The 26,381-nt window shown below is 37.4% G+C and overlaps 3 protein-coding genes across 20 annotated transcripts in view; 1 reads left to right on the forward strand and 2 right to left on the reverse strand.

The window, feature by feature from the left end:
• Nucleotides 1–26,381, reverse strand: part of LOC139977967 (gamma-adducin-like) — a gene marked incomplete in the record, with an annotated part of 755,008 nt that overhangs the window by 515,604 nt on the left and 213,023 nt on the right.
• LOC139977959 (uncharacterized) overlaps nt 1–26,381 on the forward strand; it is a 234,524-nt gene that overhangs the window by 45,857 nt on the left and 162,286 nt on the right. The gene's annotated exons all lie outside the window — the stretch shown is intronic.
• LOC139977969 (gamma-adducin-like) overlaps nt 1–26,381 on the reverse strand; it is a 52,435-nt gene that overhangs the window by 7,699 nt on the left and 18,355 nt on the right. For 9 of the 18 annotated variants that reach the window (XM_071987858.1, XM_071987851.1, XM_071987847.1 and 6 more), the window contains 11 exons: nt 25,942–26,085; nt 25,504–25,651; nt 20,195–20,275; nt 18,298–19,037; nt 14,029–14,193; nt 12,801–13,217; nt 11,648–11,758; nt 10,719–10,811; nt 2,011–4,479; nt 1,567–1,761; nt 58–272 (listed from right to left, as the gene is read on the reverse strand). In XM_071987858.1, coding sequence (XP_071843959.1) covers nt 12,909–13,217; nt 14,029–14,052 — 333 coding nt within the window. In that variant the 5' untranslated portion in view covers nt 14,053–14,193; nt 18,298–19,037; nt 20,195–20,275; nt 25,504–25,651; nt 25,942–26,085 and the 3' untranslated portion in view covers nt 58–272; nt 1,567–1,761; nt 2,011–4,479; ... (1 more) ...; nt 11,648–11,758; nt 12,801–12,908. Of the gene's footprint in view, nt 1–57; nt 273–1,566; nt 1,762–1,968; nt 4,480–4,554; nt 4,616–10,718; nt 10,812–11,647; nt 11,759–12,800; nt 13,218–14,028; nt 14,194–18,297; nt 19,038–20,194; nt 20,276–25,503; nt 25,652–25,941; nt 26,086–26,381 lie in introns of all 18 variants that reach the window. The other 9 variants (XM_071987859.1, XM_071987861.1, XM_071987860.1 and 6 more) reach the window with 9 other exon arrangements.

Genomic DNA, 26,381 nt, shown 5'->3' on the forward strand with positions numbered 1-26,381 from the left:
CCCTACGGGTTTTAAAATGGCTTCTATACAATGAAATTGATCATAAACTTCACTTACCAGAAAGAATTAGTCTCCAGCCTAAGACGGCGGACGGAAAGAATAGGAACTCCTTTTGAAGAGACACACTATGAATCGAAAGTGTACTCGGCAGCGTTGTGTTGGTATCCAAGGACGCGTACGTTTTGTAAATGGCGAGTAAGTCATAGAGTGAAGGATGATGGGGTGGCGCTATGTCAAAAAGCTAACTGTTGGCCAACATAATCCACAGAACCCTAAGGAAAGGAGAGGAATGCAAAAGAAATTAGCCAGTTTTCTTCAAAGTAAGTCTCGTACATTTAGCACAAAACATTAAACACTAATTAGCAACTAATTCCAACAAATTTTAGGCTGTGATTGAAACTTTACTGGTAGAAACATAATTAAATATATATTACATTTTTATGAACCTTTCTTTCTTATGACTAACCTTGACTGTATATTGCAGCTTTCCAGCTTAGCTGGTGTTTTTCCATCAAATCAGCTCATCTTTGAATTTTCTGATCTTGACAACAATCAACTGTCTTTTTAATTTACCACAACCGAGACCACACTAATTGGCAACTCTTTCCAACAATCTAAGGCAACAATCATCAATTTAAGACAACCAAATTACTAATTACAAAATGATGCCAACAAACTAAGGCACCGGGTCTCATTAATTTAGCACAAAACAGACCACACTAATTAGCAACTCATATCAATAAACTAAGGCAGAACTTATCAATTTAATACAAACACACCACACCAATTACCGACTGGTTCCAATAGGCTAAGGCTGAGGTCTTATACATTTAGCACAAAAATATCTCCTACATTTCTAATTAAAAACTAATACCAATAAACTAAGGCACCATGTCTCAATAATTTAGCACAAAAACAGACTACATTAATTAGTATCTCATGCCAATAAACTAAGACACCAATTAGCTTCATTTTGGTGTTGTCATGGTTGCTTGGAATGAGTGGAATGTGTTACTCTGTACAAACTATATCATGGAACTTGTTCAGCCTTTCTGTAAGAATAGTAGTTTAGCACAAAAAAAACAACATCAAATACCGACTGGATCCAACAGGCTAAGGCACCATGTCTCATACATTTAGCACAATAACAAGAACACACCAAATACCCACTGGTTCCAACAGGCTAAGGCACTGTGTCTCGTACACTTAGCACAAAAACAGACAACACCAAATACCGACTGGTTCGAACAGGCTAAGGCACTGTGTCTCGTACATTTAGCACAAAAACTGACCACACCAAATGCCAACTTGTTCCAACAGGCTAAGGCACTGTGTCTCGTACATTTAGCACAAAAACTGACCACACCAAATACCTTTTTCAATAGGCTAAGGCACTGTGTCTCGTACAGTTAGCACAAAAACAGACCACACCAAATACCGACTGGTTCCAACAGGCTAAGGCGTGTCTCCTACATTTAGAAATGATCTTGACAACAATCAACTGTTGAGAGGACAAGACTGATGTTCATGATACTGGCTCACACTGATGTTTTCCTTGAATCTTACTTTTTCTCCAATTTCTGTTAATTCACCTCCAGATAACACTTCCAGATCTCTCTGTAGAGGACAGGCTTGAAGGATCTTCTCGTATTTGGTGGAGATTATGATCTTTCAACCACTTCTTCTAAGCCTGATCCAGCTTCATTACAGACATCCAAGACTCACAATTTTCCTTCAATTTTCTTCATCTTCTTCTTTCACCTGAGACAGTATTGTAAAAGATAAGATTTCATATATTGGAAAGCAGATAGACATTGCAACTAGACTCATTTTTATACACTCCCTCCCTTCCTCCCCTCCCTCCCCCTGACTACCTAAACAACCCTGACTGCTGCCAAATTGATATAACTATGTATAAACAAATGTATATGATTGTGGTTTAATGGCAGAAATAAATGAAACAAATACCTGAGCTTAAATATTTCTGTGTTACTATAGTAAACTGCATACCCAAACGGAAGCATTACAGAATCTTCAATGTCTCAGACCTCCAGCAGGATGTTACAGTCACAGTTCATGGAGTCTCCTTGTGAATCAGTGTGGCCAATGCAATGCTGTAAAGACAAATATCAAAGCAATATGTACAGTATATATATACCTTTGGTGTGAAATAAATTTTAGTATTTTTTTTAAAGTAGTTTTACATAAGATCATCTTCCAGTTTGCGTATGCAGATACCTTTTTGATGAATGTTTACAAACATGAATAAACTGTACCTCTTTTTGTTACTAAGTGCCTGTTTATTTTTAATACTTGCAATATGACTCTTTATAATGAACCTTACTAGACATTGCTATCAAACCTATGGAGTACTTCGTAAAATGCCAAAACTTCCTTTGATGTATATTGTTCACTATAATGGTCAAGCTGATTGAAAGGAATGAATTCAACACAATTTGAGAACATTTCATCAGCCAAACAATTTGGAGAGCATTCATGAGGAACTGGAAAATTGAAAAATGTCTGAAATAATCATCATTCTTGAAACGAGAAACTTGACAAGTGAAATAAGGACCGACACTTAAGCTACAACATGTACACTTAGCAAAGATGAAAACTGGCTTTTCAGCCAATACACAAGTACCAACAACATATTAGTATATTCATGGTAAACCCTCATGTGCTTCCATGACTTCTAGCACCTGTGTAATAATATTCTATATCAACAAGGACAGAGATACTATATCTTGTACTTATCTCTCAATACTCTTAATATGTGTTTACCATGAGTTGTGTTTCTCACAACTTTCAATCAATGTTTTCAAATTAAAAACCAAATTAAAGACAATTACTCAACAATGAGAGGTTGACTTAGCAAAGTTTGAATTCGGTTTAATAATAATCAAAGTTTCAGTGAAACAGTTCTGCAGACCATAAAATCATGCCTTAGGCATCAAAAGAAGGCTACAGTATGATCTGATAAAGATATGCCAAGAGTTGGACCAATACTGTTAAGCCTAGCGTCAGGTCAAAATTATGCTAGTTAATCAAATTAATACATGTATATCAATTTAGTTGCCTATGCTAGGTAACATCAGCTTTCATGGAGAGTTTTCTCCATACTTGAACCATCACTAACCAGGCTTGGGGTAATCGTAATCAGTAATCGTAATCAATTACAATCTATTACATTTTTTGAAGTAATCGTAATCGATTACTTTTGTGTATTTACAAAGTAATCGTAATCGATTACAAGGGCAAAGTAATCGTAATCGTATTACATTTATGATTACAGTGAAATTTGAATGAGAAGGGCAAAATAAGTAGAAATGATTAAAACTAATTCTTACTATTTGCTTTTAGTGTGACCAAAGAAGTGTTCCTGCTTCTAGAATTCTCTAGCACAATAAACATAAATTACTGGGGATTTGATCGCCATATTCAAGGATTTTTATCACCTGAATTATTCTGTTAAAAAAAAATCACTGCAAATTAAGTATTTTGGTGGATCAGAATTTGCTTTACCAGAGTTGACCACTTTTTGATGAAAATAATTTACTTTTACTTTGGCCTTCCATGTCCCATGTACTGTGGAATGCCCCATTTCAAAGCTGTTTAGTTTTATTTTGGTGTTATAATGTAAAAGAGTTTTTAGTTTTGCTGCTATGCAGAAACTATTAGTTTACAAAATATAGTGTTGCATGAAAATCTTCATTTGTTTTACTTTAGTATTTGTCTGTTTACTCTTTGTCTGTTTAAATTGTATATTTTACTGGACTTATGGGTTACACATCTTAAACGTGTTAAGGCATAAATGTGTAATGCCTGGTAGGAATTGTAGATATACTTCCACAATTTTGTCCGTATATACTGTAAATGCCCTTCCTTTGCCCTATTTCATTGCCCTATTTCCCGGCAGAGAGTTATATTAAACAGATATGCAGAGGATTGTGCAAGTAACCACAATGTACTCATGATTGTAATCACGATTACATTACAATGTAATCGTAATCGATTACTTCAACTTTAGGCTGTAATCGTAATCATACATTCTCAAGTAATCGTAATCGATTACATTCAGATGTAATCACCCCAAGCCTGTCACTAACATCAATTAGACCACAGAGCTAGGCCTAATTGCTTGAGAATTTCATTTTACAAAGTACCGTTGCTTGTATAAGAAGCCCAGGATAGCTGGCTAGTTCGTCCTCATCTCTATCTAGCCTTCGCTTTGGTAGGCTAGCCTAGGTTTCCCATTTTCATTTGGTGGTAGGCCTAGCCTGGGGCCATTTGTTCCCTCCCCTAACAACGTTATTTTCCTCCCACTTAAAAGTTGAGTAACTTACCTCCGCTACATCATAGGGGAGTCAAGTACGTTTTCACTGGAAACTAACATTTCCAGGGGAGTTAACTAAGGTTTTTCATGGGAGGCATATTGGCTAGGCTATGTGGAAAGAATAGATGTTGTAAGTGGAATAACTGTAAGAAAAGATTTAAAGGGAGAAAGGTAAAGTTTAAGGGTGAAAAATAACATGGTTAAGGAAACTAACATACTATTTTCAAGGGAGGAGACTGTTGTTCTGTAGGCTCTGACTGCATATTCTTGTAGAGTAAGCTAAAGAAAGTTGTGATAGTATGAAAATAGAAAATGTGACCAGGTATCTTCCTTGTGTAACTGTTCAGTGATTGGAAGATAAAAAATGTTTGTGAATAGGTCGGATTGTTTGCATAGGATTGTATGCGAACATGGGGTAATTTACATGCGTGGAATTCATAGTGGTAATGGGTTGTTTGCTTGTATGGCATTCATTGTGGGAATGAAATAACATAGACAATTGAGCCTATACAGTAGGTATGCCCTCCTTGGTTCCTCTCGTTTTCCTATTTACCAGTTTCTTCAATTACTACAAGTACAAGTGTCTCTTTGAAATATGTTCCTTTCTTTCACCAAACTCTCCTAAATCACAAGACACATTTACTACGTACAGTTGCTTCACTATACCTAAATTAATTCTTTCCACAGCCAAGCCGTCTTTCTTTCCTCCCCTGAAAACGTTGGTTTCAACCCCTGAAAATAATTTCAGGGAGGAAACTACTGTTTTTATTCTTGAAAGTTGGAGAAGAAACCAACGGCCTTGCCTGTCATGATGGAAAAAAAAAGGAAAGAAAGAGAGCTTTCATCCTAAACTAATTTGTCCGGCTGCGAGTTAGTTTCTTTAGGATGTGTTACTGTTAAGTGCTAGATGGCATAGCCTAGGCTATGGTAGGCTACTCTGGTAGGAATTTAAAGACATTTAGGCCTAGGCTAATTAAGTTAGGCTTAGCCTAACTGTACTAGGCTAGCCTTAAACAGAAAGTAATTAGGCCCAACCAGCTAGGTCTAGTATTTTGTCGGAAGATATAAAGTGACTTACTTTACTAACGTTAATTGTCTAGTGAATATCATATTAGGCCTAGATTAGCATTCCAACTAGTATAGACGCCAGTGCCTACGTGAGCTAGCCTATCGTTAGGCCTAAGCGATACTATTATATGATAGGCTAGCGTAATTTCTCACGCTCGCTGACACAAACAAGGTGAAGTACTAACTTGCTCCACAAAACTAATACACAACCTTCGAGCTGGCGAATATATCTGCCATTCACATTCTTTGGCAGTTACCCCCAATACAGAATAGGCTAGAAATTACAATTACGTATGAATTGTTAGCCAACGGCTGCCAAGAAGCGAACTGCACTGCTCGTGTAACCTTTCGTGAGCTTTATATACAGATCATAATTCGCGCTCCGTTGCTTAACCTTTGACCATGACCGTGTGCGTCTATGGCAAGCCATGTGGGACAAACACCGCATAATATATCAACGTATTAATTGAAAAAAATAATAAACTAGCAATGACATGCTAGATGCATATCCATTTGAAATCATTACATTTACAACGAAACAATTCAAATGGTCTCATGACATAGGCCTAAGGTCATTAAACATGTTGGTCAAGATAATTTATTGAGTTTGCTGCGAATCTCGTCAGAAAAGTTGTTTTAATGACCAATATATCATTACCCGAATGGGGGCGAGGGTGTAGGTCTGGCGTATCCATGGGACAGACATTCTAAAGATAATAATTTACACTTTTTGAGGGGGACTCTTGGGGCGAATCTTGACATAAAAATGTCAGCCTAAAATTGTTTAGCTAGCTGCATGAACATTTTCAGATACAACAAATTTTGGCAAAAACTGCTTGAATTTTGTGATAAAATGTCACATTTGAGATTTTTTAGATAAATTGTCTGAATTTTTAACCCATTCTCCAATATAAATGAAGGTGTTAAATGAAATTCACTGTTTCTGTGATCCATGTTGAGGTTTTGTACTTAAAGTACAGTCTTACCTTTTTGTGCAGAGTTCTAGAGCATCTGTTCCTTATGCATGTCTTGAAGTAGAGGTTGGGTAAAGTAGAGGTTTGCTAAATTTTAATAGAATCAATAGTTATATCTACTTCAGTTGCTGTAACTGTATCTTAGGTGCCCCCCCCCCCTCCCTCTGCCAGGTTTCATCTAGGATGAACCACTGGTGCTGTGATCGAGTGGATAAAGGCAATGGCATTTGAAGCAATGAGGTTTGGCAATCAGGAGGTTCTATGTAAGGTGGGTTTATCATCCAAGAGCAGTCTACAGTTTTCCCATCTGAAATGAGTTTCTAAATTTTATATAAAATGTTGAATTGGAAGCCACCCGTAGTGTAAGTTGTGATCCATACGCCTGTGCGGGCTTCTCCCACATTTGTGTTTGGTTAAGCTTTGTAAAAATAACTGCTCATTATTATTATTACAATGGCCGTGTAACCCCATTCTTATCTTTGGAGTGGGGGGAGGGGGTATCTGCACTTGTTGGATGTGTAGTGCAATTGGACGCCAAGATTAAGAAACAGAAAACCACATTTACATAATGTTACAGCTCTTATATAAATCTTAGCTTTATAAGAAATACTCAAAGGACAGCCATTTATTTTACCACTCCGTGGAAGCTGGAATCCTTTTTATTTATCAACAGCATACATACACACCATAAGTGAATGATAATTAAACAGTAACATAAAAGATAAAAGTACTAAAACTGAAGAAAATGACATCCCTTGATGAAAGTACAGTGAACTGGAGCCTCTGGAGACAGATGTATACTAATACAAGCCTTTTAATTAGGTTGTGATATTGTGTGTTCAATCACATCTATAATAATCAACAATGTGGGTAATCATTAATAAGTACTCATTTGAGTGTGAAAATAAAGCCTACAGGTTGTCAAATAATTCATTGTTAACAGTTCGGTCATATAGCAAACAGAACAAGTAGCTACAAAGGAACGTACTTCCTTCATAAAATATCGCCCCAAGTGTCTTGCAGCATATATTATGTAACTTAATTATACTCAACTATCAGAGTGAACAACAGAGTAAACAACTCTACAGTAAAGGCCACCATTTGAATACTGTACTATCTTCTAAATGAATGGAAACAGTTAAAAAGATAGTTCATACTGTTCCAGTCTTTGATACACTGTGTATGAAACCGGTGGGGATTATAAAGGTAGGTTTTACACGCTTCACCATGATGTAAGAAATATAAGGGTAATAAAAGGAATATCATACCATCAAAGAATATATAACATTAACTCAAAGGTCACTGTACATCTTGTCCTTTGATGTTAAAGTCTCACTATGCATTCCATCTGGACGGTCTGAATAATAATGTTTTGGAGGTTTCTATTCTCGCTCGTTCTCTGAGATTCGGCCAAAATATTTGGCAAACAATGCACCTACAAGATTGTCTGCTTATTAACTACACAATGGTACCAAAATAGGGTTAGGGAACAGTTTGTTCATGTTTATAATGGAAGGCATAATGGGGCTTTATACCTAAATATCACATGAAAGTAAGTACAAACAATGAAGGACATTCATCAGAACACAACTACGAGGCAAGTTATAAAACCAACCAATTTACTCAGTTTTGAAATGTAAGTAAAAACAGAGGAGCTGTGTGCTATTCATGACCAACATTTTTGTTTGTGTTTACGTCATATGAAAAACCCAAAATACCCATATCCCAATGGATTTGAAGAAAAATTGAAACCATAGAAAATAAGTTGACAGTCGGGTCAAGTAGCTGCTGGATAGTTCCCTAAAAACACTTTAATGAGTTTTACTTCAGCACCGTCGAAATGGGTGCAATTAGTCCGTAAATATATGATGCTTGGCATGGCAAAACATGGATGGGACAGATATTGAGACTTTCATATTTAGAGAGGACAGAAACAAACAAACAAGCAGAGACTTAAAGTTGAATCCAGATGTCCTTTTATCACTGAATGGAGAATCGGTTGAGAGAGCATTTCAGAGACGAAGCCTGAATTGAAAGCTAAAAGATCAATCAATTTTGTGAAGTAGCATTTAACGTACTACACTTTTCATTCAATTCTAATTACCACCAGGTGAAGGCAATATTATGCAATATTTCTGTACGAAACCCTTGGTGTATTTCTCCCCTTCCAACCCACGCCCAAAGAGGTGCAACTTCACATGGCTAATTAGCCTGATCACCTCTGTCCCTTCTGCTATATGAAAAGTAAAGTAAGACATTTTAATCCTCTCTTACATTTGATCTTTCTGTGGTTTTAAGAATTTTGCATATTTTAAATATTCAGGGTGGCATTTAAACCCCCACTTCCCCACACCTACACCCTTCACCACCAAGAAAAATGAAAATGGATGAAGTAAACAGGGTGAGAGAGAACTTCAGTTGCTACTGATGTTTGTTCTAATAATGTCCTCATTGATAATACGGAAACCTCAAGTCTGCAATATAAATCCACCGTGACAAAATGATGATATTTCGGTTGCTTTTATTCCCAAGATGCGCTATTGTTCTTGTTTTGTTATTAAATTTATTTCCTATTCCTGTTGGCCTGGTTACATACCATCACGAGAATCCGACAGTGGCGCATCCTGGTCGACCGAGTGGGGAAGGAAAACCAAAACTTGCAACAACATCAACGACAACGACAGAGTAAATAGAGACTTGTGACACGTTGTGACAATGTCACAGCAAAATCACATCATTGTAGCAAATGCCCAAAAAGATGGCTGAATTAAGAAAGAAAACAGTTTCTCCTTTCTCCCCTCTTTTTGGTCGAGGGAACATCCCAGTTTGGAGAGAAAGTCAAGCAATTTTGGGGGATCTAGTTTAAGGAGATTGAAGAAAGACAGGGTTTAAAGGTGACATGCACTACTGTAATTTGACTAAAAGTGGAGCTATATTCCATGCAGGCAATTTAGATTAAAGGAGCACTTTTTTCCCCATTTTTTTTGTTTTAAACTGTTTGTTAGCCAAACACTAAAGCTAGAAACAGTAAAACATGGTAAAGACTAACCCTAACAGCTAATATGGACATAGTCGGAGGTTAAAACTTCCTCTTTGTGTAATTTCTATCATTTGAACATCAATTATGTTCGTATTTGATATGGAATACATGGTTTGGTTTTTTATTGAGATTTTTCAAGCTGAATGCTACTTTAACTGAACAATAAACATAGCCATAACTGAAAGATATTTGTTTCCGAGTAAGCTGGCTTTAGTAAGTTGAGATTGATCAATTAATTCGATCTTATCAATGGAAGTTTGTTCAACCTATTGATTTTAACATGAAGTGCGACTCCAGTGGCATGTCCAAGTACTAGCTTCAGTGTCAATTTACCCACACATTTTACTGGGTGGAGTGGGGTGGGGGGAGGAGGGGGGAGTGGCTAATATCTCATCTTTTCCCCGTAGCTCATGTACTTTCTTGTGGTACATTCACTGATATTACTTACATAGAACCTAACGGAAGGAATGTCGAGACCATCCGTCATTTTCACCACACTTTAATAAGTACACATGAATCATATCCTAACGACTGTCACACCAGGCACATTGATAAAACAAAATTGCCCCCCCCCCCTCCCTTTTATTTTCTCTCTTTCTATTACTTAGTGCTTGTTTTGGATTAATGATGAAGATTTTTACAATTTTTCTAAGCAAGGATACTTAAGTTTTTGGCAGCCCATTGGTAGGTGCGGTCAAGATAATGCTTAATCAAATAACATAAAAATTATTGTTGGGATTGGGGGATAGGCCAGCCAAGCTATTACCTAACTACAGACAGAACAAAAAAGACTTTCTATTCTTAAGTAAACTGGTACCTTGATCAAACTTTACCATATTATTAGATCTTGATCAATGTTTACAATATTACTAGAGGGTCATCGGGCTGATACAGGTGGTTTACTCTCGAACCAGTGTCAAAGCTTTAATGAAACAGGACACTGTTGTGCTGGAATGAGACACGTTAGAACACAACAGGTAGCGAGGGCGCTTTATTCTGTCCTTGTCTACAGTAGCATACCCGTACAACTGCTGTGTAACCCTACACCAACTTATTACGGTCTTGTCCATGAAACAAAAAGCCTTATCAGCTGACATACTACCGAACTAAGTCGGTATACTTTATACTAGTATGCAAATCATAAACAATCTATAAACAGAAATAGGTGGGTGGCTCTGCTCTTCATTATCTAAAACAAGAGATATCCTTTAAGAATGTGGACTTAATAGATAAATGCAGAGGGGGTGGGGAAAAGAATGGAAGGTAGAGGGGGCCAGAGACAAGGAAAATTCCAACGCACCTGTGTTCTGCAAGCATCTCCATAAGTTATACCTGCCAGAACTTCAGAGATGGGTCCAGGGTGCGTCTTATCCCCAAAACGCTCTTGCCTAATCTGAAATTCAAAGAGTAGACAACATCCTCGTTGGTAACATTATAACACTTCTATTCATAGTCTCTCTGCCATTAAGGACGAGGCATTAAAAATTCATGCCTTTTGCCACCGCGGTCCTGGCACCAGCTGCAAGGAGCATGTGGCATGAGTGCTAAATGCCTCGTTCTGTTGGATGCAGGTGTGACCTCATCAATTTTTCATTTCTGGGTAATATGGTTACGGAAATTTCACCGGCAGACACTCTTTGGGACATCTATCAAAGATGTCAGAATGACAGAACACATAACATAGCACTAAGAAGACACATAACATAACACTAAGAGGACATTGAATAGTGATACTAAGGAGGAGAGATTTAAGAATGTTTAAAGTTCTCACAGCAAATTTTTGAGGCTTGCTAAGGGTCTGCTGTGTGTAAAATGATCCTGGGTGGGAAGGGGGGCGTGAGGAAATATACACCCATCCGCTTCAACCTACCATAAAAATACACAAGTAGTAAATAGCACAACTTAAAAACTTTCTTGGGTGAACCCTCCCTACATGTGGAAATGGCTCCCTAAATGGGGAGTCCGCTCCCTACAAGGGGAGAACCCTACCTACGTGGGGAGTTCGCTTCAACGAATCCAGGGCAACACCCACTGATACACTTTTACATTATCTTTTTTTTTTTACCACTTTTTCTATAACATACCAGATACATCATTCACTCCTCGGAAGACCGAATTAGGGGAAAGGCGAAAAAATGGGAAAGAAGTCAGAGGAAGGAGAAAGTGGTGACAAATAACAAAAATAAAACAATCAATTAGAAATAACAGTGTATAACGTCATCAGCGTACAGTTTAAACCTTCTTCTTGTACTCCTTATGATCTTGTCCCTGTCTTGCAAACTGTTGTGGATCAGTGATAGCGACTGCATCACCACTCTTGGGGTCCTTGTCACCTACCCACTGTGAAAAATGTAACCAGAGAGAAGAGTTGTGGATGACGCATAATCACTGGGTTTCCATTTGGCCTGTTTCCTACAAGATTTCTAACCGCAGGGGCGTAGCCAGGGGGAGAAGGGGGAGACCGCCCCCCCTCGATTTTTTTTTTGTATTTTTTTTATGATATCGAAGTTTTATAGTAGCTGTTATAAGAGGTTTTAATATTTGTTCACCATTAAATTAACTGTGTCTGAATTTTCGAAGATTCCCTGACCAACATTCTTCATCATACTTCCCTCTACTCGTGCAATTTTGACCGGTCTGTTAGTGGTTGAAGGTTGTTTTTCTATATTGGTTGTCCATAGATGATGTTTTGTGCAACATTATGGGCATGTTTGAAGTGAATTTGTTTATTCAAATTCTGAACAAATAATGGGCTTTAAAACCTCAAAAAGTGGGGCTGACGGGTATTGTGGGCCGTTACGTAGTATTACCTACAAAAGCAATGATCCACAGGAGATGCAATGAGGTCCAACATGATGTGTGACTGGTGTCAATCTTAAAATAGGTATTGGATGAAAAGAAAAACTATTTGGAAAAAACTTGGTTCTCAGGCAAAAGTGTTCATCTGGTTGGTCATTTTCAAGCCTGAGAAGTGCCATTTTCGGTGATCTGGGGGCTATCAAAACCAGAAATTTTCTTGTACGCTGCGTGCCAACCGATGGTGGCACTCCGCTTAGATAGTAATATACAAAATATCACAAAGCACGAGAACAATTTGGGGGATGAAAGTTGCTACGCGCCTGCACCCAAGCAAATGTACCCCATCAATATTTGAAACAAATCACCGCCCCGGATCACATTGTCCAGAATGGTGACAATCCCGCTTCCCCCTCCCCCCAACAACCCTTCTATCCCTGTTCTCCCTCTGAAAAGATCAAACATTTGCTAAATAAATAGCAAACAAACAAAGGATGACTAACTTCTGATAATTCCATCTGTAGGACATTTTAGATTTAGATTTTTTTGTTTCTGGAAAGTGCTAAAATCAAAACATTTTCATCACCTTGGCAAGTGCCTCTTCGATGTCTTGAATTGTCAAAGTCCCCAAATTGCCCAAAATTAAGGATTGTGTCGAGTGATTCTGTCAAACGGATGATGTGCCTACCACCAATTATATGTCACTACTACTCAGGTGTATCTTTGTCTTGTAGCCCTCGTCTTCCCCTTTCTCTCCCCAGTTGGCGTACTTTTGAGCTACCTCCACCTTGGAGTATGTGTTTGGCGTGTTCAGCCATTTCGTCTTCTCCTCTGCCTGCCTCCTGTTCAACATCTTGATCGGTGACTTGTATCTGCTCTTCTCAAATTCGTTGTCGTAGATGTAGTTGAAGTTGGTGGAGGCTGCTGGGTAGGCGACGTCGCTCTTGGGCTTCAGTTCGTGTCTCACAAACGGCTGGCCGTACACGTTGCCTGCTATGTAACCCTGTAACAAATTAAAAAGTTCCTGTGATCAAATTTTTGTGCTGGTTGCAGATCTAAGTCACTCTTACATCTAACATCAGCAGCACAACATTCCTCCATCTTTGTCTTCTTTGCTGTTTTACTTATGAAATGATTACATATCAAGTCTTCCACAAGTATCTCTTTGAAAATCTCACACATTCGCTGTCTTTGGTGCATTCAGGACAAACTAATTGGAACATTCTGTTTCTATGCCATTTCCATGAAATACTGCACAATTTTGGATGCAGGTGATCTTGAAAATATTTTCAAAATGGGTGGGGTGTGCGACAGATCACTTGTAGGGAGCTTCATGAAGTTCCCCAAACCGATAAAGTTTGGATTATGTTCAATAGCGTATGAAACCATTCTGATTATTAAGTCAAGAGCTTGCCAATACTATATATATATATATATATATATATTGAATCTAAGAGAGTATCAAGCTGTAACAATTAGAGTTTCTAGTAAGACACAAATCAAATCAAATGGTGTATCCAACCATCCTGATACATCACAGCTGTTTACTTTGACTGAACGAAGCTACCTGCTTATCCACACTGACTTCCTACAACTCACTTCTCACTGAATTATCTCACTTAATAAAGCGTATTAGCTTGGTACACATATGATCAAAAACCTCATACGTTAACTAGCGACGCCATCGGTTGGCAATTAGCATAGTAAATGCTTGCTATGTCTGCCCAGATCTTTAATGCAAATAAGGCTAGTTGGTCTGCTGCACAGATGTTGCAGGCCAAGTGAGTTGGAATTTTTGCATTTTGAAATCTTACCATATTGTCCAAATGTCTCATCATGGCTTCGAACTCCAGTTCACCGACCTTCAGTTTGTGTCCTGTCTCACTGACCCCTCCTGCGTCCTTGGCAGTCCCTTCGCCGACCTTGTCTCTGACTTCATCCGGTAGGTGGATGACATTCTCCAGGCCTACGGCATGTATCTGTCATGAATAATTAGCATACGGTAAAGCGTTTGAATGCAGTTTGTTGTTACATTATCGAACACAAGTCTTACGAGCGACTCTTTTAATCTCTCTTATTCCTCCTTTGTCGTTTCTTGTCGCTGACTTTGCTCTGCTGGTCCTAACACTACTAAGGAGATTCTTATATTTGTCATCTTGTATATGCCATCCGAGGAATGAAACTCAAAAAATTCATATAAGAGGACGACAACATCGTACATGATTTGCCGAAGAAACCATCCATTTGGCGTTCATGCTTCAAAAATACAAGACCCACTAAAGAGTCGTTTTTAGCTTAAATCCGGTTTGAACTTTCATCCTTTTGATGAAACCTTTGAATCCTTCTCAATTGAAGCATTTTGTCTTCCATCTCTCTGTCAAGGGACAAAAGAGCTAAATACTGCCATTACAGAACAAACACAGAAATGCACTTCTCCTTCAACAGGCAAATATTTGAGCAACTGTCTGTCTGGGCAGTAATACTTCATTCGTTCCTATCCAACAAAAAAAAATTGTCTGTCAACAAAACTGGACCAAACTTGGCTATTTGATAATTTGCTCTTTAATGAACAAAAAGATGTCAACTTCTCTATGGTGGATATAACCAATGCCTGGATTCTGCAAGGCACCTTGATAGCAAATAGGCAAAAGCATTATGTACAATATGTATGAGGTACAATAGAAGCATTGTAACACTATCAGGAAAATGGAACTTGTGTTTATAAGCCTCTTCTCCAAACGATTTGATACAGAATCCTGTGGACGCCTGCGGGCGCAAGCTGAGCTCATCAAACTTACAAAGACCCTCAGGAGCATCCCAGCTTTCCTTTCATGATGTTAGTGTCATCACATTAGTATTTATAATACGCTTTCTGGCCAAGGTGAAGTGCACAGGCGCGGCAGTATTTGAATATACCGCGGAGGATTGAAAACTGAAGCCTTTCCAAAATCTCATCGATCATATTCATAGACTTACTGTTTTAGTATTCTGTGCTTAATACTCCCTTTTGAATAGATATTTATTCCTCTTGAATGTTATTCAACTTTTATTAGCAGATTGAATTTGAGTTAGCAGAAATAAATGTTTCAGTTTTTGAGTCGGACTAAATTTATTCCAGTCCTTGCAGCCCGACTGAACTTTATTAACATTAGGCTGAAACTTGGAAGAAAATCAATTTTATCCCACAGCGATAGGCCTAGGCCTAAATATCCAATAACGAATGTTCAGAACTTGCTGCAGTTATCCAAGAATATGGAAAATATTGTTGACCCTTCGAAGAAGACCAAGCCTCAAAAATGTGTTATTTATTGGATGAAAGATCAACAAGTTAGTACAGAGTCGGTGATGGACAAAGAAAATGCAACTGAAAATGCAGTCTGCTTGATAAAGTGGAGAGGAAAGGGGCCGTATTCTAGAAAAATCATCAAAATAAGTGGTATGTTGACCTTTTTTCTGTTTCATTTCTATGTGTAATCATTTGAAACTTTCTGACAGTGGCACAATAACCAAGTTCAACTTCTAATTTTCTCCTGTCTTGTGCCACGATAAACAGCATATTTGCAGTTAATAAAATTAATAATCAAATTAAAATAAGACAAGGCTACATGTGTAGTATATTTCTTGTTTAGGCCTAAACTTATAGGGTTACTACAGTTATGCTTATTCTTATGGGTGCATGGGGTAATGCCTATGTTTGGTAATTATTTGGACATTCAGTACTTGGATTTTCCTAGTTTTTACCTAGTCAAACTTCACGTTCAAGTCTGACGTTTCTCTTACCGTACTACAGAGATTTTACTTACCATTGAAATAGCGTTATAAAAATGCAAAACATTTAAGTGTTGGGCATGCAGGGTTTAATGTGATTACATTTGTTTTTCATATATGGTTATATGCAAGGAGCCAAATTTTTCATCATTTTAATAATTATTACAGGGGGGGGAGGGCTAGTAAGGTTATATATAAACTTTGTGACATGTTGTAAGACATGTGTAAACATGCTTGCATGCAAAAAAAGTGGGGTCTAAAGCCACCCATCTCTCCCCCGCGTTGCGACGTCCCTGTCTTATGCACTGAATATTATATATTATATTTTCCGTTTCTGGTGGGTGGTTATTGTGCCAATGTATATTTGTGCCCTATCATTATTAATTATTTCTATTTGTTTTATGTTCAGAGTACATTCACAGTATGTGTGGCAGAAACCAGTGGACAGAGCCACAGCCACAAGAGATGAACAAACGGTTTGCATACAAGTGCACCAATGCTCCAAGATACATGAAATTGAAGAAGCTGTATTTTATTTTTGTTTTGTTTTGTTTTGTAATTTTATAGTTGTTGAATAAAAAAGGAGACTTCAGAATTCTGGTTATTCTCATTATTTGTTTGGAGAGTTTTATTCAATAACTAGGACAACAAGCTGGCCAAATTCCTAACTCTCCTTACTTGGAACTGATTAGCATACAAGTATTCAATAAGTATTCGAGTAAGTATTCAGAAACCTGTTAAGCCTTCATAAAATAACTAATTAGCATACAAGTATTTGAATACTAGCGAATAAGAATACATGCGAGTAACTATAAGTATGCATCAGAGCCGAATTATTTAAATTAGCAAATACTTATATGTAAATGAGCTAAGTATTTAAATAGCTATTCCAAATCTACTCGAATACCTATTCGAATACCTATTTGAATACCTATTTGAATACCTAACAGGTATTCGAATACTTCACTCATTTACATATTTTGGCTCTGACGAAGGCGTATAGTTATTCGTATTAGTATTGGAATACTTATTTTGTACTGTGTGTTATATGGTAAATTTTCTGAATACTAAGGAAATCTTTGAATACTTTTTGAATACTTATTGACTATATTCGTGTTAGGTAAGGGTAACTCTATTAAAAAGCAGATAATCCGCTTTGTAACGACCATTGTTTGTTACCCAGACTCGACAAAAAAAACCACACACACACACCGATTGATAAAATTGTAGGTTGACAAAACCCAGACTACCAACTCTTGATGCTGCAGGGAGAAGAGAGGACCAAGTACTCCCATTCCTGCCCATCAACACCCCCCACTTCACCCACCACTTTAAAATTCTAACCCACTAGTAAAGTGTGTTGCTGAACCCTCAAGACATACAAATAGAAAACTCAATTATGACTTTCATGAATGATCTCTAAGGGAAATTTTTCCCACAGTTTCCACTGGTAGCTTTTCTAAGGATTTACATTAGCCAAAAGACCCTGGTTTCCAAGGTCAATAATGAAACACATCTCCCAGGTGGGTAACCTTGCCCTTGGGGTCAGACATCGAAAAGAATTTTATGGGAACTTTATCGCTGAATGTCAACATTATTAGTGCACATACATGTTAGAAGCAAACATCCCCTACTATGCCTTAATCCAAATCCATAAAACCGATTTGGAGTCGGCAAGTCCCATCAAGACTAGCAATTATTCCAGTCAAACATACTTTTTCAACCGCTGTTATTTTCTTTTCATTTCATGGAGCAGGCTTTGCTATTGCGGGTGGCTTTCTGCTGTTACTCAGAGCCTAGTTTGACTCAGGAAATAGCAAACAAAAGTTTGTACAGAAGCGGAATCTTCGGGGGTGGAGAGAGTTGAGGAGAGTGTAATGACTACATATTGATACAGAAGTAGACTATGCTAATGGCAAAATCAAGTTCTGTGTAGGCTAGGAGATACAATCATTCCTAAGACAATAAAAATTCCAACTTGATTATATTGTTTGGAAACAGTTTGAAAATTTCAGATAACTTTTCTCAGAGGAGAGGGTCATATCAAAGATTAACTCAATCCATACCATTTACTTTGTGTTTCGAGTTGACTAATCTTGTCCATTTTCAACCCTAACCCCCCCCCCTTACCCCATTCCCGGCTCTTTAAAAAACAGCTTAAAAAGGAAAACTCTGTAACTTTCACAGGTCTCCAAAATATTCTGAAATGGAGGAGAATGAACAAACTGTATCATAACCAGAAAACATTTGGCCTCACACTGCTAAGTTTTACAAGCAATCCGACCACGTTGGACCAAGTCCAGCTAATTCTTTACCTGTATCTCACATGCTGCTACACAGTTGAGGGCTAGGAAGTACGCCTCTATGGACCCACCACAGCAGACGATCTTCTTTTTGGGTCCAGGGGCCCTGATGATTTGATCCTTCTGTTCCTCCTCGACCACGATCTCCGTGTAGTCATAGTATAGAGATCTCACCACAAATCAAGGCATCTTGACTGATCGGCAATAGGCCACATTTCATAGTTGAGACCTGTCAAGATTCAAAGCAAAAAATTCAAAATCCTCCATATTCTATGACATCTTTGCTTTTAACGATTTGCTTTGGTCAACAACTTGCAGGAAGGGTAATGCTAGGCAAACATATTGAATATTCAAAGAACATTTAAATCCTCCATAGTCTATGACATCATTGCTTTTAAGGTAGTTTGTTTTCTTCTTTTTCTTTTGTTTTATGTGGTCAGCAAATTTATAAAGTCAACCAGGTATCTATCAAAACAAATCGAATGTGACAAGTCAAGCTAAAGATCTTACAAAAAAGTGATCAAAATCCAAGTAAAGAACCTGCTCTAAGAATCATGCCGAAGTGTGCACATGTTAAATGCATTTAGTACCTGGTCTGGATTTATTATTATTATTACTATTGCTCTGGCAGACTTTTAACTTTGAACACTATCTATCAATATGTAGCAACTGCTTTGAAGTTGATGAGAAAAACATCTTTTGGCCGAGAAGCATCCAACATTGGGGTTATTCCACTCATCTCCAGAAGTTATCTGTTGATCAAAAAAAAATCCCTTAGTTCATTGTTGCCTTTAAATAAAACAGTGAGTGACTTTATTATTTAGATTACACAAAAGAAGGCAAAACTATATCAAGAAAAGAATGCAAGACAATTGATCAAGTTAGCCATTAGCTAGCATTTGAAAGCAGTAGAGAAGACCAGCATATGCAGAGAAGTCTCCTTGATAATTGAAACAAACACTGTTGTTCTATAACTCTATAAACACTACCTGGCAATTGATTGGACATTGTTTATATGTAAAGGATTGGGTGGTTAGAGAAGTCTGGTTGCGACATCCAAGGGGGGGGGGGGGTGGGTGGGGGGGAGATATAGTATGGCAAATGGGAATGCAGAACTCAGTTTTTCTCTTTAAGCGCTGGTATTTTGTTCCCCACTAGCAAGCTCTACATCAAAAAATAGGAGGAAAAGGAAAACAAATGTGTAATAAACAATGCTTGATAAAATCATAAACTAGCTTTTAAATGTTGGAACACTCCTTTAATGCTCAGAAAATATTAAAGAGTGAATGGCTCCTTTATTAATATTAAGGAGTAGAAGGCTCATTTAAATGCTTATGCCATGCAACCCACAATGCATCTCATGTCAAAAATTAACCTTCTATTCTAAAAATCATGGCTATAACCGACATATGATAAAAAAAAAATAAGATATAAAATCTTAAATTTGTCCAAAATCCATAACCATCTAAAAAAATATTTGCTTTGTCGATAGATGATAGCTGAAGGGAATCAATACAGCTTATTTATTACAACTCTAAGTGTACATATGACCAACTAATCCCAATGCCATGGAATACTATTATGTACCAACGCCAACAACAATATGTACACAACAGTTACCTTTATCGAACACATGGACACGGCCATCTTATACTACAAAAACTTGTGATAAAACTGAGGGTGCTACTGGCAAATACCGCAGAATATGTACAACCTATCGAGCCTTATGCTGTCTACCAACAGAAATCACCTACAATATAAAATGAAATGCAAGCAAATATGAATACTTGTAATGTCTTCGTTCACATACTGAAATAATGATTCCATCTAGTACAGTAGTAGCAGGCATATCACATAATATAACACATGCTTGGACCTAAGAGGTTTAAAAAGTAAGGAACAAACTTACCTGATTGTACCTGGTCTCCATAGCTGCCCTCAGCATACACTGCAAACGTACATTTTCTGCAACAGCTAACTTCACGTCAAACTACAAAAAACGCATCATATCAGTCAAAATCTTAGAAAAGTTACAAATGAAACATGTTATTACCTCATAGAGCTTTTGATGATAAACTGACGCAGAGAAAGTTAATTAAAAATAACTGATATTTTTGGATATATACATAAATCTTAGATTTCGTGTATAAACCACGTTGTCAATGGTCCTGACCACAAACTTTTTCAGGTTCCTTACCCGCAACTTCCTGGAGTTTTGAAGGCTGAAATTGCAAATAAACTAGTGCATATCCCTACACCAGTTTGAAGGGTCACATTGCAAATAAATTAATGCATATCCCTACACCAGTTTGAAGGGTCACATTGCAAATAAATTAATGCATATCCCTACACTAGTTTGGAGGGCTGAAATTGCAAATAAACTATTGCATATCCCTACACTAGTTTGGAGGGCTGAAATTGCAAATAAACTATTGCATATCCCTACACTAGTTTGGCGGGCTGAAATTGCAATTAACTAGTGCATATCTCTACATATAAATAGACCTATCAAAAAGCCCAATCCTTGAGATCAATTTTAAGTTGGTCTGACTTCATGAAGTCAAAAAATTGGATAACCAACCGTTATTGGATAACCAACCGTCAACCTGTTAACACTGTTCCTTGAGGAGCTCTTATATTTTCTACTTTCCAATGATCTCCGAGGTTAAATAGAGTGTGGTTTTCACTACATCATTGCAAATTGTATTATTTGAGACACTAATTGAGACAATATTTAGCAGAAAATTTTATTCTATTCCAATTTTGGAATACTTTTTTCGCTGGAGATCTCGGCAATGACGTCTTGCGACGTTCATTAGCCTACAAGATTGTTAGTACGGATTCTGCGACAGTGGAGAAATTAAAGGAGTGTAGCATCAGAGTTGCTGACAGTTCATATAAAGATACTGAGATTTTGTATGCTATCATGAATGATGTTGGTAGAGATGGAATTGCAAGTTGTGTGAAATCTTTGGGATGCTGGATTATCACATTAAAAGCAAAGGAACAAGCTGATCTTATTTTGGACAGTGGACTCCTCGTGAATGGGAATCAGTTTCTACTGGTGTCAACAGAACGTTCCTAACTGTTAGTGTTTTTGGAGTACCTTCATTCATACAGGACAAAGATCTAACAGGAAAACTTTGTGAGTATGGGTGTAAAATAAGAGGCGAAAGGAAAGGAAAGACCTTCCCCAGATTCCCAAATATCGAGAACGGAATACGATATGTACAGTTAGAACTACCTGAAGAACACAAGAGCTTGCCTTACGCAATTAGAATTAACAGGATTAATATGAACTTAAAGCACAATGGTCAAACTAAAGTATGCAATCTGTGTTTGGAAAGCGATCACATCAGGAGAAACTGTCCTAACTACAAATGTAAAGTTTGCGATGTCCAAGGGCACCGGGAAGCTAATTGCCCCAAGGTCAGATGCTTTAAATGCCAAGAACTTGGACATAAAAGCTTTAATTGTCCTGAGAGGTTTGAAGAGTATCGCCATGACAACACAAACGCTGGCTCGACCCTAGATACACATGAAAACGAAACACAATATCAGTCTGAGGGATTAGTCACTGGGTCAGTTGAACAGGACGATCACGCTATTCAAGAAGCTAACGAGGTCAGGGCACAGAAATCCGAACAAAACACAGATTCAACAGCAAAGAAGAACAATAACGAGAACTCCAGACACCCGAGTAATCCTAACCAGGAGTCAAAGAAAACCCACCAACAACAGCGAACTGAACAAAAGAAGACATTGCCAACACAAAAAGTAGTAGAACAACGGAGAACACAACCGGAGACTGGATCTCAGCGGATGGAGGGGGCAAGCACAAAAAGGGGAAACATCCAACCCCACAAAAGGCAAATATCCCTAGACGAAGACAGCTTTCAAACTATCAGACTAAAGAAGAAAACATTTATTCCTAATCTCAGCAGAGCGAGAAATGTCAGAACAAAGGATTCTTCAGCAGAACCTATGCAAAGATGATGGCGTTCATGTTATACATTTATTTATTTATAGCGATGCAAGCTGCAAAATACCTTGAAACAGGGGAGGAAGCTATCGCATGCAATTACTACGATATTGTCTCATACAACAAGATGTCTAGCGAACACATATTGTCTTTATTCCACCATAATAGTCGAAGCCTTAACAAAAACTTAGACGACATAACTACGTTTACGTCTCTATTGAAGGAGGATTTCTCTGTCATTGGATTTATCGAAACCTGGCTTACTGCAGATATATCCCCCCCTAATCCATATCAATAACTATACGCTTGTTGAAAGGCATCGTCCCGAAAGGAGAGGTGGCGGTGTTTGTTTATTTGATAACAACGATTTAAATGTCAAACTCAGAAACGATATAAGCATTTTCAATGATTCTGTCAATGTTCATAGAGGTTGACATAACATCAGCAATGAAAAATTATACCATAGGCGTAATTTATAGGCCTCCAAAAAGTTCACTGCATATTTTTCTGACACACGTAAACAAAATTTTAACCCAACTCCCAAATGAACGACATAAGTACATTATGGGTGATTATAATATTGATCTTGCTGACAATATTAAATCTGCTGACTTTTTAAACTTACTATATGCCAGTGGATTTTTTCCTACTATTACCAAACCTACCCGTGTGGGTTGCACTTCTGCAACTCTTTTAGATCATGTTATAACCAATGATGACTGCAAACTAATAACTGGTATCTTTGTAACCGATCTCAGTGACCATTATCCATTATTTCTCCAAACTGCCATACACAAAAGTAGGCAAAGGGGCCCTATGTATGTGAGGAACTACTGCAAAACAAATGTACAGAATTTCTTCTCCACAATCCGAGATGCTTCGTGGGAAAATGTTTCATCCCAAACTGATGCAAACATTGCCTATTCTATGTTTTATAACAATTTCAATGCCATATATAATCAATGCTTTCCTGAGCAATGCGTCACCAAATCTAAGAGACGTCGAAAGAGACACCTGTGGATTACTGCAGGTATTCTAGTTTCTATCAAAAGAAAAGATAAGCTATTTAAAAGACATATTAAGAACCCGTCTGGTGTAAATAAAACTATTTATTCTCAATATCGCAATAAGCTCAATCATGTTATCAAATTTTCTAGAAAATTATATTTCAACAATAAATTTGATAATGCAAGGAGTAACCCAAAAGGCACATGGGATATCATGAACCAACTACTCCATAAAGGTCGTAAACAATCATCGTATCCCTCTTTTTCAAGGATGGTGACAAAGAGATTAACACCGACTAACCGATTAACATTGCTAATAAATTTAATGACTTTTTCGTCAATCTGGGGCCATCACTGGCAAGTAAAATCAACCACAAACGTAAATCACAGGAAGCTGTGAACATTGATGTTAACACTCATTCCATGTTTTCTCATCCTGTCAGTGAGGAGGAGTTGTTAAAAACAGCAGCCTCTTGCATGAAACCCGATAAAGCAGCTGGATACGATGATTTTAAGCCTGGTATTGTAAGACAGGTTATCCTATTTATTACCAAACCATTAACCCACATTTGTAATTTGTCGTTCAATACCAGTATTTTTCCTGATATGCTAAAAATTGCCAAGGTCATCCCTGTCTTTAAGAAAGGGGATTCAGAAAACTTTGAAAATTATCCACCTATATCACTCTTATCATGTTTTTCCAAAATAGTTGAAAGGCTTATGTATAATCGTATTTTTAACTTTATTTCAAAATATATACATTTTATGCCAGGAACAGTATGGATTCCGTCCTGAACACTCCACTGAGCTAGCATTAGCTGATGCCATTGACAATTTGTATAGTAATCTTGACAAGAATAGTACCTGTGTCGGGGTTTTTCTGGACCTCTCAAAGGCCTTTGACACAATAGACCACACAATTCTGCTTAATAAATTACATCGTTACGGCATAAGAGGAACCCCTCTTAATTGGATCGACAGTTACTTAGCAAACCGCTACCAATATACATCCTACAAAAATGCTCATTCCCAACCGGAGAGAATTCAATGTGGTATGCCACAAGGCTCTATACTTGGTCCATTGCTTTTTATCCTATATGTTAATGACATTACCAATGTTTCTGATAAAGTTAAAGTTGTTTTGTTTGCTGACGACACAAATATTTTCTTCGTATCACAATTGAGAACTTTATTTCATATTGAAGTATCGACTGAATTAGACAAGTTCAGCGACTGGTTCGCTGGCAACAAATTATCATTGAATATTGATAAAACAAACTATATAGTTTTTAATACTTCTAAAAATTTTACATGAAATGCTGATATTACTATGGGTAGTAAATGACTACAACAAGTCAATAGTACTAGATTTTTAGGCGTATATATAGATCATTAACTTAAATGGTGTGACCACATTACAACTGTCTGTAAAAAAGTTGCAAAAAACACCGGTGTTTTAGCTAAGCCTAAGCATTATCTGCCACAACACATATTAAAGATTCTCGATCAGACATTAGTCCAGCCACATATTACGTATTGTTGTAACATATGGTCTGGTACTAGATATACCAATCTGAATCCCATTTGTATTACACAGAAGAGAGCAGTCCGCCAACTCACACATGTATGCCAAACCACGGGACCACACAAATCCTCTTTTTAAGTGTTATAGTTGTTAAAAGCTGATGACATTATTAGGGTTAACCTTGCTACATTTGCTTATAAGGCATGGAATGGACTGTTACCAAATGCTTTTAATGACTACTTAATATGTAACAGTGATATTCATCATTACAATACCAGATCTTCAGGCAATGCACATTATAACAGGTATAATTCTACAATGGGGATGTTATCACTAAGGGCACGTACAATCAAAACATGGAATTCTCTATCAGACAATATTACAAATAAACCTTCTGCAAAATCATTCAGAAGAAACTTTATTCAAAAAATGATTGCATCTTATTAATTGAACATGTTCATTTTTTCTTATATATTTTGTTTTCTTTTTCCTTTTCTTTACAGGGAGTCCTCTACTTTGTTAAGCCATCTGAAGGTTTTTTAGAGGACTTCCTATCACACTGAATATATTCACGTGCTAAACAAATCAAATCAAATTTGTGAATAGGACTGCATAATGCAATTTTAGTCAAGTATGTTAATTATTTAATCATTTCTATTTTCCTCAAGATGAGCTTCATTCTCAAAAGTTATACCTGTACTTACATTTTATGCCTTTGTTTGCTAGCTGGGTCATCTACTTGGTTATTTTTCAGTGGAACAGGTGTCACTTAACTGTTTCTTCTCCTCTTTACTGCTTGCATGTGTTCCTCTCATTCCTAAATTTGTCCATCAACTCCATGCTCCAGTAATCCTGTTTCAAAAGGAATTATAAATAATATCGAATGCTCTATGTTCACATACTGGGTAATCACCAATCACAATAAATCCCATTCCAACCCCATAGCTTCACGCACACACATCTAATCAAATACACACACATGCTGTTTGAAAGCCGTTATTTCCTATTCACAGTTGGTTTGGTCTAGTCCAAACATACTCTGAAACTCTCTACAAAGACAGAGCTGACCCTGTCAACCTAGGATAAGGAATTATATTTTACCAGCCCAGACACAATAGCATGTACATATAAACATTACTTACTACAGGATGAGCGCCAGGTATGGATGCCTTTCCCAGGAACGGGTAGCCCCCGCTGCCTCTGAGTAGTGGGCAGTTCAAGTGCAGCTCGTAGATTGCTCAACAGCATGTCTCTTCCCAGTCCTGTGGTCAGTACACTACAACCAGCTTGTACCAACATGTAATGAAAGAAATTAATCAAAAATAATATGGCACAAAAGAGGGTTCTAATTAAGAAGACACTGCAACTGCATGGCCTCTCCAAAGACTTTCCAATTCAGGCAGAATATGATCATCAATATCACAACCCTCTACGTATAATGCAAGAAGTAAGACTCCATTTGCTCCTGCAAGCCAATGCAGAGATGTAATAGTTGCGAATGTCACCATGGATACATTTGTTATTGGTTACCATCATAGTAACAAGTTGTGCTTAATGGGTGAAATGCAAAGAAGAAGGGATC

Source organism: Apostichopus japonicus, chromosome 12 (genome assembly GCF_037975245.1).
Source record: "Apostichopus japonicus isolate 1M-3 chromosome 12, ASM3797524v1, whole genome shotgun sequence".
Classification (NCBI taxonomy): domain Eukaryota; kingdom Metazoa; phylum Echinodermata; class Holothuroidea; order Aspidochirotida; family Stichopodidae; genus Apostichopus; species Apostichopus japonicus.